The 13,971-nt window shown below is 42.5% G+C and overlaps 2 protein-coding genes across 2 annotated transcripts in view; one reads left to right on the plus strand and one right to left on the minus strand.

Annotated features, from left to right (window-relative positions):
• LOC136571895 (Fc receptor-like B) overlaps window positions 1-13,971 on the minus strand; it is a 121,350-nt gene that overhangs the window by 54,465 nt on the left and 52,914 nt on the right. The gene's annotated exons all lie outside the window — the stretch shown is intronic.
• Window positions 6,536-13,971, plus strand: part of LOC136631700 (Fc receptor-like protein 5) — a 33,895-nt gene continuing 26,459 nt past the window's right edge. The window contains exons 1-4 of the mRNA XM_066605988.1: window positions 6,536-7,109; window positions 9,897-9,917; window positions 12,206-12,463; window positions 12,574-12,834. Coding sequence (XP_066462085.1) covers window positions 6,536-7,109; window positions 9,897-9,917; window positions 12,206-12,463; window positions 12,574-12,834 — 1,114 coding nt within the window. The remainder of the gene's footprint in view (window positions 7,110-9,896; window positions 9,918-12,205; window positions 12,464-12,573; window positions 12,835-13,971) is intronic.

Genomic DNA, 13,971 nt, shown 5'->3' on the forward strand with positions numbered 1-13,971 from the left:
GGGTTCTTTGAGGTTTATACTTCTAGATATTGCTATAGAAGTCGTGAAATATATGGACGATTTTGTCTGGGTTTGAGGTGCATGCCCCGTTATCTGCTCTAATGGAATGTACTGAATTAATTTTTTCCTTTATTGTGAGTTGTGAAGCCAATAGTCTGTCAGATTTGTTTGCTAATTTGAAGTAGATGGACTAGGTCCAGTGGAGGGCCCTCTTCACCTGTAGGGGTGAGGCTGTAGTTTCATGTCGCTAATGTTTTTAGTTATTGATATGCTAGGTTGTTGCTTCAGTGTGGTGAGGCGTCTCTCCAAACCTAGTTGGGCCTGTGATTTTTCTCTCTTTTTAATGGCGGCAATTCTGGAAATCTGACATCTCATGCTTTATGCACCAACAAGGGCCAAACAGGTTCTGTGTCTGTATAGTTATTTGTCACTAAGAATATCATTAATTGTTCTGCGATTTGGGCAAGAGTTGTGGGGTCTTTTAATATGGTTTCGCTAAGTCTTTTAGAGTGGGGTTAGGGAAAGTAGTCTAAGAAATAGGCTAAGACAATATCGTGGTCTGATCAAACACAAGGAATATGTCTAACCTGAGCAAGAGCGGGGAGAAGGTGAATGAAAAATAGTAGCCAATCAATGCGCGAGAAGGATTTATGTGGGGCTGAGAAAAAGATGTATCCCCTGCTTGAACCATAAGCCTCCCAACAGTTATCCACCAGTGCCATTTCTTTCAATGTGGAAATCATCGAGGCTCTCTGCTTTGTGCTGATTTTTTTCTAAGCTATAGGATGAGCAGTTCAGGGAGGTTGAGAGAACCATATTAAAATCTCCTATCCAGTAGATGGAGGCCTTGTGCAGGGTCTTAAGTTTATTTGCGATCTGGGAGAATAATTTATAAGGATTATTGACAGGGGCATATGAGTTGACCAACACTACATTCTGTTCATGCAAGGTGCCCTGTATTATAATGAATCTGCCATAAGGGTCTATTTTGGTTTTATTTATTGTAAGTGGTAGTGAGTTGTGTCAAAAGATAGAGACTCCTTGGGGGCAGCTCTCAGCTGAATGGTCCCTGCACTGAGCCAATCAGAGGCAACACTCACCCATTCATGAATTCATGAATGGGTGTGAGTGAGAGCTGCCTCTGATTGGTGAGGCTGTGACCAATCAGAGGCAGCACATTCAGCAGGCAGGGATTTTAAATCCCCGGCTGCTGAATACTACTCAGAGCAGTTCAGGAGAACTGCCGGCCAGACGCGGCTGAACTCCGGCTGCAGCGGAAAGGTGAGTATACATTTTTTTTTTATTTTTACCCATTTTAGGATGATTTTCAGGTAAGGGCTTATATTTTTAAGCCCTTCCCGAAAATTCATCCCGCGCTCGCCGGTAGCCCATTGCTTTCAATGGAGCCGGCTGTATTGCCGGCTCCATTGAATTCAATGGGCTAACATCGTTCTTCTCTGCCACAGCTGTTACAGCTGTGGCAGAGGAAAACGATCTTAATGCTGACATATATATATTTTTTTTTATTTTTACACATTTTAGGATGATTTTCAGGTAAGGGCTTATATTTTTAAGCCCTTCCCGAAAATTCACCACGCGCTCGCGGGCAGCCCATTTCTTTCAATGGAGCCGGCTGTATTGCCGGCTCCATTGAATTCAATGGGCTAACATCGTTCTTCTCTGCCACAGCTGTTACAGCTGTGGCAGAGGAGAACAATCTTTATGCTGACAGTGCAGGGGGGGGGGGTCTCACTCTTGCCACTATTGTGGCTTAATAGTGAGACCTCGGAGCCCGAAATGCAGCCCTGCATGTTGCTCCTCGCCTGCCCTATCCATTTCTGTGTTTTTTACATGACTTTGGTGATTTGCTAAGATTTTCACAAATGAAAACCTTAGCGGAGCATCAGTCATATACAAAAATGCTCGAGTCACCCATTGACTACAATGGGGTTCGTTACTCGAAACGAACTCTCGAGCATCACTGAAAGTTCGACTCGAGTAACGAGCACTCGAGCATTTTGGTGCTCGCTCATCTCTAGTCCCTACCTAGAAGCGGAGTAATCGCCTCGATAGAGGCGGCCCCACAGTCTTCTTTCTGGGCTCTTATTGTCCCTGTAGAAGCCCCTGGATAGATGAACTGACAGCAAATAAATAACAATAAGGGAAACCAAAATACAACTGATAACAAAACAACAGCCCTTATCTGCATACATAGCAATTCACCCAGCCCAGAGGAACACCAAACATTAGCCTTTCCTCTAGGGAACTGAATAGGTAGCATAAAGAAAGGGAGGGGTGAAAATATAAAGCTACTTCACACCTCAAAAGTGCTCATATGCATGGCCGAGGTGTTGGATTACCAACACCTCAACCCGCACAGGTAGACGGATATCCTCAGCTCTGGCACTGGAGGACTGACCAGGACCAGGTATTCCCCAAGGGGATAATAATAATTGAAAATGACAGAACTTCAATAAAGATAATAAAGATAGAAATAAGACCTTATATCTCAATCCACAAATCAAATTGTTCATGCCTCATACTGACAGTACATATAATCCTATATATAAATATATGGATATATGCAAGATCATTTACTTGCATCTATCGGGTGAGAGATTTATATATATATATATATATATATATATATATATATATATATATATATATATATATATATATATATATATATCGTTCCATCCATTTTATATAGGAAAAACATTACAAACTGTAAAACAGACACATAAGTAGTACCCAGGTAATGTTCTCCTTGCTGTGAGAGACTTTTAACGTCGCTCTTCTTCTTTCTTTTCTTGGATTCGCTCATTTAATTATACCTTGTTCTTTCTATTCTTATTTTTGTTATTGTTGTTTGTCTCATTGCAATTAGGATTCGGTATTAGCACTATATCTCTTTCTGATATACTCCCTATATAAATGTGGCGAATGATAAACACTCTTTCAGGCCTCTTGGGGAGCATGATCCCATTCTGTAGATCCAGGCACTCACTTTATGTAACAGTTTACGATTTACATCTGCTCTCCTTCCGTTACTCCGTATATTCTCAATACCTTGGAATTTTACCATATTGGGATGATTATCATGCTTTTCTCTTATATGCACTACTAAGCTCGTATGCTCCTCATGGTAGATATTGCCGATATGTGCCAATAACTTTCTACGCAATTGTTGTGTTGTTTTCCCAATGTAGTCGATGGGACACATGGACAAGATGCCAAATATACTTCTCCACTTGGTCCACAATTAATTAATTCCCTGATCTTATACTCCTTACCAGTTGCAGAGCTTTTGAAAGTAGACCCTTTCAGCATGTACCTGCAGGCTTTACAGCCCTGAACAGGGATATGAGCCCTTTAGCAGGTCAGGTGGTAGAGGGGGGATGTCGGTAACAAGTGACTATGCACAAGGCGGTCTTTCAAGTTTCTTCCCCTTCTATAAGTAATCAGGGGTCTTTCTGTAAGACAATCTGATAGATCCTTGTCCTTACATAATATGCTTCAATATTTATTAATGATGTCTCTCGCCTCTCTGGAATGGTCATCAAATGTCCCTACTATATGTATATTCTTGTCTTCTTTCTGCTTTGTTTTAGTCACCAAAAGGTCATCATGCCTAAGTCTATCCATAGACTCACAGGCTTGTGCTACAATATCCTTAGGATACCCTCTCATTTCAAATCTATGAGATGTCTCCAAAGCCTTCTGTCTGAAGTCATTGTCATTGGAACACTTCCTCCTTATTCTCATGAGCTGACCTTTGGGAATACCCCTTTTTAAGGGGAAGGGATGGTGACTGCTTCAATGTAGCAAGTTATTAGTCCCAGTTGACTTGCAAAATATTGTAGTTTCTAGGAGTCCTTCTTCTGTGCGTGAAATCTGCAGATCCAAGAGGGTAAGGCTTTTCCAGTCTATTTTGGCAGTGAAAAAAAGACCCAATTCATTGTTATTCAAATGCTCAATAAATCCAAAGAACTCTTCTGTCTAACCAGACTATAAGATAAAGTTATCATCGATAAACCTGATCCACAAGTCAATTTTTGACGTCCAGCTATCGTTTGAATCATTGAACACAGATGTTTCCTCCCACCAGCCCAGGTACAGATTGGCATAAGTGGGGGCACATGGACTCCCAATTGCTGTACCCCTGAGCTGGTGGAAGTACCTATTGGCAAACAAGAAATAATTATATTCTAGGAGGAATGACAACAGGTGAATCAATAGACGATTCTCAAGTTTCACAAGCAACTGCTTTTTCTTCATACTGTTAATATGTAGCTTCCAATTCTCTTTGAATTTCTCTCTTGTGATCTTCAACAGAGTCCAAGCATGCAGTATTCTTCTCCATTGTGTTTTCCATATCTCACACCTGAACCTGAAGGTTTGATATCTGCTTTAACAGGTTTCTCTTAGTTTCTGCATCTTCCTCTAACTGCTTGAGGAACACATTTCTGAGACTCTTCACTCTGAGCTTTCAATTCCACCTGCAGTATGTTCACCTTCTCAGACAGCTCCGCCTGTACTCTGTCACTTTCACTGATTTTTACTTGTAGCTCCTAAAGCTGCATCTCAACAGCATTTATCTTGCATTCAGATTCATGCTTGTCTTCCAATAACATCTTCCCCTCAAAGGTCAGCCCAGTAAACAGACTTTGGAAAGTGGGTGTATCTTCTTCCAGGGTTCCTTTTACCTGTTCAGCTTGCTCCAACTGTTTGGACAGTTCCCCTCAAAACTAGAGCATGATTCTGTTTAAGCTCCTGGATCTGGGCTTCATGTAGTTCAATTTTTCTAATCCAGGCTTATCTGTAGCTGTGTCAACACTTGCTCATGAAGCGCTTCTTGGGCTTCCTTGAAGTCCGGTTTGGCTTTCAAGACCTGGGCTACAAGCAGCTTTCTCTATTTCCAGTTTTTCTTTGAGCTCAGTTATCTGCAACCCCAGTTCACCATTTTTCTTTGCTAACTGCATTTCCAACTCTGCAACTTTATTACGCAAACCATTAGTTTGATTACGTGCAACTATAGAAGCTCTTTCTAACTTGCAACACGTCATCTCCAACTCTTCGGTTTTTATTTGCAGTTTCTCCTCCAGCAGCAACCTGTGATCAGCTTACTCTTTAGCTCCTTCTCCTTAAAGATAGTTGCACTTTCTGCTTTTACCTAAGCAGCTTCTTGGAGAGCATCCTCTCTTTCTCTCTGGAGTATCTCTGTCTCCTCCTCTATCAGTAACCCTTGCCTCACCATAGCATTCAAGACCGCACGCATTGTGGGACGTTCCTCCTGAACTCTGAACAAGTGTTCCCCATCTGTCTCCCTTTGGACCCCAGGATCTGCACTGACTACATCATCTGTCTTACTAGAAGCCTTTTTTTCCCTTTTTCTTCTTTCTTGCCTCCCTAGAGGCATATTTGTGTTAACTCCCCAATGGGTAGTGGCTGAACTCGCTATAGCAACCTGTCCACGCCCTGCCTTCATTTGGGGAACATTTCTAGATACATCATACAGGGAAAACATCTCACAATCCCCCACACATTATCTTTCAGGGTCAATGCAAAATCTTTTCTGCACCACATCATCAGTAATACGGCCCTTATCAAATGTCCATTCATATGGTGCAGCTTTTGCTGAGCCATCCTGCACAAAACACATTATATCAGTCCTTTCAGGTTTCTTTTTCTTAACGACTCCAACACACTCCAGTGGGGTTTTACTGGCCATTTTGCCACTGGACATCCTTACATGCACAAGTCCACTTGTAAACACCCCCAATATGGCTCATTTTGGTTGACTCCTGCCACCACCTCCATCTTGGCTGCACTGTCCAACAAGGAAAAAAAATCTATCAACTTGCCTCACAGACATCCTCCGCCTGGACCTTCCTTGTCCTCAAGGCAAGGCAATTTTCAGCCTCCTGGCCCTTTAAGCACTAATTCCAGCAACAACCATAGTTTCGTTCTCCTGGCCCTCTAAACTACAGCCTGCAGCTTTTTTCGCTCCACAGCAACTTCAGCCACCTGGATCTTTAAATTCTGCCTCCAGCAACACTGCTCACAGGTGACATTCACTTGACAGGCTGTTTGCACTCTGTTGCTTTGTGCGCCACTCCATGCCCACATCCTCCACCATATGTGACAAGTTGGGATCACTCGCCTGTGAATTGCCAACTTCTCCTGAGAGTGGCAGGAACTGATACTTTTATCTCACTTCCTGACAAACCCATAGGTGATTTCTCTCACCTATCTATCACCATCTGCAGGTCATTTTGTCTAATACACTCTTACAATGGATAAAACTGAGGAGTAGCAAAAGTGCTACAGATAAGGGTTTTATCAACCCAAACCAAAATGAGTGAGTGTACGTAGCTAATATAATTGCTCTGTGTTCTAAGTGTACTGTGTCATATGTGTGACTTGGGATTTGTGACTTTGCAGTCAGGGACTTTGGAAAAATCATTTGTATTGTATTACTGTTTGTCCATCTGAATTCTTGCATATACTGCAAAAATCCCACTGTCAAAACATGGCGGTGGCCATGCAGGCATGCAGCAACAGCAACTCCCCTACAAGTAGCCTCTCTTCTACAAATAGACCAGCCACTGAGTCTATTATTAAAGAAGCAATTATGGCATTCAGAGACACTATACAAGCTGATTTTCAAAGCTTTTCTTCGAACGTTTATGCAACAGTTTCAGAAATGAATCGGATGAACTATGCAGAGAATAAGATGGAGGAAGTGGTTAAATCCCACAATGAAATACTAGATGCCCATTATGCCATGGAGGAAGTGGTGGCTAAATTACAAAATAAGCTCACAGATTTAGAGGACAGAAATAGGCATAATAATGAGAAGTTTAGAGGTGTTCCTGGATCAGTCTCTTCGGCAGAGATCCAAGGGTATTTGATATGTTTCATGCATAAAGTCCTTCCCAAACTTATAGCCATCCGCATCACAGGAGGAGCTGGCCTTTGTTGGAGGAACTGTGGTGGAGATGGTTCACTGACGCATTCGTTCTGGGCATGCCTGAAGCTGAAGCATTTTGGGAGTGTATCTTTGACCTGTTACAAAAGATATTCAAAAGTGGGTGAGACTATGTGTAAGTGGGTAAGTAACTGGCTCAGTGATATAAAGCAGAGGGGGGTTATAAATGGTACGTACTCTGATTGCGTCACTCTTACTAGTGGGGTACCACAGGGGTTGGTTTGGGGCCCTATTCTTTTGAATATTTATTAATGGCCTGGTAGAATAATTGTGCAGTGAAATATCAATATTTGCAGATGACACAAAACGATGCAACGTTATTAACACAAGAGAGGATGCAAGGAGATTATAAGAGGATCTGGATACGTTGGGGGCAGAAAGGTGTCAAATGAGGTTTAACACTGATAAATGTAAGGTTCTGCACATTGGCAGAGGAAATACATGTCACCATTACACACTAAATGGGAAACCACTGGGGAACACTGACATGGGAAAGGACTTGGGGGTTTTAGTTAACTGTAAGCTTAACTGGTGCAACCAGTGTCAGGCAGCTGCTGCCAAGGCAAATAGGATCATGAGGTGCATCAGAAGAGGTCTAAGGGCACATGACGAGAACATTGTTCTTCCTCTTTAAAAGTCACCGGTAAGACCCCACATGGAATATTGTGTACAGTTTTGAGCACCGGTACTCTAGAAGGACATATTAGAGCTTGAGCAATAAAGGGAATAAAGGGAATTCATGGACTACAATACCTAGAGGCTATCAAAATTGGGATTATTTCATTTAGAATAAAGATGGCTGAGGGGCGAACCAATAACTATGTATAAATATATCAGGGGTCAATACAGAGATCTCTCCCATGAGTTGTTTATATCCAGGACTGTGACTGTAACAAGTGGGCATCCTCTTTGTCTAGAGGGAAGAAGGTTTCTACACAACATAGAAGGGGGTTCTTTACTATAAGAGCAGTGAGACTATGGAACTCTGTGCTTGAAGACATGGTGATGAGAATCTCAATAAAAGAGTTCAAGAGGGGCCTGGACGCCTTTTTTGAGCGATACAATATTATATGTTATAATCATTAATAAATTCAAATGGGTTGTTGATCCGGGGATTATTCCGATTGCCAGATTGGAGTCAGGAAGGAATTTTTATCCCTCATTGTTTTTTTTGCCTTCCTCTGGATCAGCATTGGGGTAATAGGCTGCACTGGATTGACATATGTCTTTTTTTATTTACATACTATGTAATAATAATAATAATGACTAGAGATGAGCGAACCTACTCGGCCACGCCCCTTTTTCGCGTACTTCCGTACTCGGGCGAAAAGATTCGGGGGGCGCCGTGGATGAGTGGGGGGTTGCAGCGGGGAGTGGGGGGGAGAGAGAGAGAGTGCTCCCCCCTGTTCCCCGCTGCTACCCCCGCTCCGCCACGCCTCCCCCCCGCCCCCCGAATCTTTTCACCCGAGTACGGAAGTACTCGAAAATCGCGGTGCTCAATCGAGTAATTACTCGAAACGAGTAGGTTCACTCATCTCTAATAATGACCTTTATTTATATAGCGCCAACATATTCCATAGAAATATCACATTAATAAATAGGGCAACGCCTTGATGTTCCTGTGGTCAATTAAATATAATAAAATTTCTCCTATTTTTTTGTTATTTTAGTGCTGTGGTGTTGCATTTTATTTTATTTTTATTCCATTTTGGTTTGCGGTTTTGTTTTCGTCTATACATCCCTGCTGGTTTTATCTTATGCCACATTACAATTCTAACTATATATTAAGGTTTTATTATTGGTCTGGATATGGGTTTACTGATTGTATTGCAATTGTTTGTTCTGCATACAGTTGTTGTAATATTTCTTTTACTAATGTTACTATTGATTTATTACAAATATTGCATTTTTGTATAATTTTGCATTATAATTTTACATTATTGTTCTGCTACCTCACATGTGTGTTTTACGCGCCGTAAAATCGCCCATGTGAACGAATACATTCGAAACCATTGCCTCAGATGGTCACGTATATACGTTTGGTCGCAAAAACGCGCCGTTTATGCGCTCGTCTGCCCGCACCCTAAGGCCTCATGTCCACGGGGAAAATAAGAATTAAAATCCGCAGCGTATTTTAACTCTTCTCCCGCGCGCGGATCCGCACCCCATAGGGATGCATTGACCACCCGCGGGTAGATAAATACCCGCGGATCGTCAATAAAAGTGATTTTAAAAAAAATGGAGCATGAAAAAATCTGGACCATGCTCCATTTTCGTGTGGGTCTCCCGCGGGGACGGCTCCTGCGGGCTTCTATTGAAGCCTATGGAAGCCGTCCGGATCCGCGGGAGACCTAAAATAGGAATTTAAAAGAATTTACTCACCCGCAGCGGGCCGGGAAGATCTTCTCTTTCTCACGGCCGCATCTCCCTTGCTTCGGCTCGGCGAATTCATCCGCCGGCCGAAAAAGAAGATCCGGCCATGAGGAAGAGCAGAGCTTCCCCGCCCGCTACGGATAGGTAAATTCTTATAAATTCTTATTTTTATGTCTCATGTCCGCGGGGCAGGAGGGACCCGCTACGGATTCTACATGTAGAATCCGTAGCGGGCCCGATTTTCCCCGTGGACATGAGGCCTTATGTTGTTTTTTTTATCTTATCCCTTTTTCGCCATCAGTAAAACCTTATCCAAAATCTTTTTACTGACCAATTTTAGTATTTAACCCAGCTGAGCTGATGAAGGGGTTTTGCCCTGAAATACGTTTTCCAACTTTCGAACTTTTAGTAAAGTTAAACCTGAAATGGATGGACTGTTTCAGTTCAGTCAGCACTAGTGATTACTTCCAATAATGAAATGTTACCGGATTATAATATATCTGATAACTCCCTCTATTCTCTTTTATAGTGTTGGTTCTCATACAGGAAGGTAAGTTACCGGCTTTGTTCTTTCATCCTTTGTTTTATAAAGCAGTAGTTTATTCACCAATCCCTGTACGGCAATATAAAGATTCTCCCTATCCAGAACCAATCACTGTGAGAATCCTAAAACTTCACCTTTAAAGTTAAAATAACAAAAAAGAGGTCACATATACTGATGAAAATACAAGTACAGCACATTTACCCCTCGCAGTGTGACTCAGCAGTCACACAGCACAAGAATATTATGGAGGAGAGGATAGTTACAGGAGTGATAACATTCTTTTATCTAGGGAAGTGCAGCCACACCTCCGAAGAGCTGTTGATGGCTCTGCAGGCCAGGCTAAGACATGGCTGAACCCACACAATCTGAAGCCAGGTGTGACAATGGGGTCAACCTGCTGGAAGCCCTTTACCTTGCCAATATCTCACAGATGCCTTGCCTGGCCCATGTGACAAAACTAGTAGTGAAGCGCTCCCTAAACAATTATCCAGGTTAACATCTACTGCTGGAAAAGGCCAGGACACTGCTCACATCCTTCACTAACTCCAGCTATTCTCTGTGGATGCTGGGACCAGCCAGAGGTAACTCAAAGGCCTGGACCCTGAGGAATGTGGGCCATCACTCTTAGGCACTTTGAGGTATATGAGTGCTTTTATGATGCCATGCTTAGATAAGAACTGACATCAAAACGTTCCATCATTACTATGTGGCCGCCCTTCTTGATCCCTGCTACAAGGTCAAAATAACAAATCTCATTCCGGCTGTGTAGGGGGACCTCCAAATGCAGCAGTATCAGGACAGACTGTTGAGCAGCTTGAGCCAAGCATATCCCCTTGGCCGCAGGGATGCATGCTCAATGGATCACAGCTCTGCGGCTCAAGGCAGAAGAGCAGGAAGCTACCACAGCAGCACCACTACTGATGGCAGGAGAAGAATCACAGAGGTGTGACATAGCTTTTTCAGTCCACCGCAGCCTGCATTACCACAGGGTAGGACTGACAGTCACAGGCAGCCCTTATCCATGATGGTCAAAAAGTATGTCAGCTCCCGTGTGGATGTACCTAGATATTTCGCTGTCCACTTTGACTTCTGGGTGTCTAAGCTGAATGAGTGGCCAGAACTTGCACAACATGCTGGAAAGGTGCTTGCCTGCCCCGCTGCCAGTGTGCTATCAGAGAGTGGGTGTGATAACTGAGAGTCAAATCCCTATTTCCACAGACAATGTGAATGGCCTGACCTTTATTAAAATGGACCAGGCGTGGATTTCACCTGACTTCTGCTCCCCCATGGCAGATTCCACTGATTAGTTAGCACACTGGTAATTTTTACTCACATATGACTGAGCATAGATTTACATCAAAGACCACACTGTGTCCTCAAGGTGCTGTTGCTGGGGGTGATGGTGCTACTGCTTCCCTTCTCCTGCTCCTGCCATGTTTTCTCTTTCTACTTCCCCCCCAAATGAAAAATATGACAATATGGAAATATGGAGCTACAGCTCTCATGTTTTCACGAATAGCACCCTCTGCTTTCAAGGTGCTGTTGCTGCTGGTGGTGGTGGAACGGCTGCTGCTCTCCTTCTTTCGTCATGTTTCCTCCTTCTCGCAAAACTAAAATTTTCTAAAGCACAAAAATAGTTTTAGCTCTACAGCTCTTCCTATGACAAGACCTGTGTTTAACTGTTTACCTGTAAAATGTGTCCTTTGAAAATTTCTGACATTGCATTTGAAACAATTAGCCCCCTAATTTCTAGCTTGGCATAATTATGATAGCTCTACAGCTGTTCCTTGTAGCAGGATCATGCTTGAGTGTTCTGTTTGCCTTCTATTGTTTTCAGTGATTCCCCTGTTCTACGATTGACCCCCTACACCACTGCACACTTTTTTGACCAATTTTTGGGAGGAGCACAGTGTTCTCCAGATGTGTCGCTGTATTCCTATGCAATTTAGGGGTCTCTGGATGCATGGAGGACCTTCTGGAAAGCAAAATAGTGAACCTTACTTTAACTCCCACTAACTTTAATGGAGTCACAATCAGCTAGCTGTCCTAATTCATGATAATTTTCATGAAATCGTCATACCACATAAAAGTGATTACTCCACTAATCGCTCATCACTGTTTATAGGCTCAGTGATTTATCCATAGATCTGGTTGAGTTTCGGCAGATGATGGTTGTTTCTATGTGGACTGCACATTATGTACATATTATGGTCCTAATCTGTACTATGAAGATATGAAGAATGTGCAGGTCATTGTGTCTACAAGTCCTCTATATAATACATGATGTCTTATAGGAGCCACCATCAGACCTGCGGTGACCTTCTCTCCAAACTACAAGAAGATATTTACCACAGAGTCTATAACGATGACCTGTGATGGGGGCTCTACTACAGGAGGGGGGCCGAATTATATATGGTACAAAGACAATTCTAATGTATACAATGGAAAATCCTATACAATACAAAAAGCTGAAACATCAGATAGTGGAAGTTACCGATGTCAGACCAGTACTGGAGAAATAAGTGACCCTGCTGGACTGGATGTCATCTATGGTAAGTAAATCTACCCGATCATACATATAGACACAAGGTAACACATTGTATCACACAGACTGATAACACATCATATATGTCACCTCATCTTATATCATGCTGTATTACAGATTGGGTCATCCTGCAGACCCCTCTATATGTCTATGAAGGAGATGAGATAAATATAAGATGTCACCACTATCCTCGATACTCTGAAAGACAGACAAGATTCTACAAAGATAATGGAATCATTAGAGGCTGGACAAATAATGCAGCGTATCATATAGGAAATGTAGACGGGACGACTGCCGGGACTTACAGATGTGAGAAGGAAGTCTATCATCATTTAGCGTATTACAAACATGATGATACAGTTTCTGTATCTGTGGAAGGTAAGTCCAGGATCAGTTATATAAGAATTATCCGGCAGCGTCTGTGTACTGATGGAGTCACATTGTCTCCTGACCGGCCATCTGTAATTATTACTTACTGAGGTTTTGTTCAGATGTGGAAAATTTGGGGTGAAATTCTACTTACTGAAAATCTGCAAGAAACTGCATCAAAATACAATGACGAATACAGCGGAGGGAACGGAGGATTATCACACTCATACCGGGCATTACATAACACTGCTCCGTTACTGACTTGTCTGCAAATAACATTTGCAGAATGTTCCTTCTGTGCCGACCACAGACTGACCTGTAGTGCTCACCATCTCGTGAAAAAGAGGTTCTTCAGCAGCTTATTGTACCTTAGACTCTTCTTTGCTCCAGTAGGCTGTGATCTTAGTACACAGCTCAGCTGCTGCAGAACTTAATGATGTATCCCTCAGCTGCTGCAGAACTTCATTATGTATCCCTCCGCTGCTGCAGAACTTCATTATGTATTCCTCAGCTGCTGCAGAACGTCATAATACAAACCTCGGCTCCTTTTTCTAATAAGAAGATTAAGAAGATCAGACATTCTATATCAGGAATCTCTTTCTCATGAATAAGAGGTTCTGCAGCAGCTGAGTGTATTATAATAAATGATGATATGATTATGAATATTATGTGTCACTTTAGAGTTTTGTCTGCTATAGAACACACTCAGCTTCTGGCCGTGTCTCAGCAGTTATATTCAGGGGGTCCGGAAAGTCTTCGGAGCCTCTCACTTTTTTAACTTTTTGTTATGTGGTGGCCTTGTGTTCCCCATCATTCTGCACTCAGTACTCCATAATGAGAAAGTGACAACTGAATGGGAGAAAATTTTGGTAAATGTTTTAAAGAAGAAAAACTAACTTCTTGCATTGACGAGAGTATTCACTCTCTGTACTCAGGACTTAGTTGAAGCAACTTCAACGGCAATTACAGTCTTCAGTCTTATTGGGTATGATGCAAAAAGGGTTGCACACCTGGATTTGGGGATTTTTTTCCCTTTCTTCATTGCAGGTGCATTTTGGTAAAATCCAGGTGGCTATCATGTGCCTTACTGAGGAGACATCATGTTGGCCCCTCCGTCATAAAGCCCAGATTGGTGGAGGTTGCAGT

The sequence above is a fragment of the Eleutherodactylus coqui genome, chromosome 6 (genome assembly GCF_035609145.1).
Source record: "Eleutherodactylus coqui strain aEleCoq1 chromosome 6, aEleCoq1.hap1, whole genome shotgun sequence".
Lineage (NCBI taxonomy): Eukaryota > Metazoa > Chordata > Amphibia > Anura > Eleutherodactylidae > Eleutherodactylus > Eleutherodactylus coqui.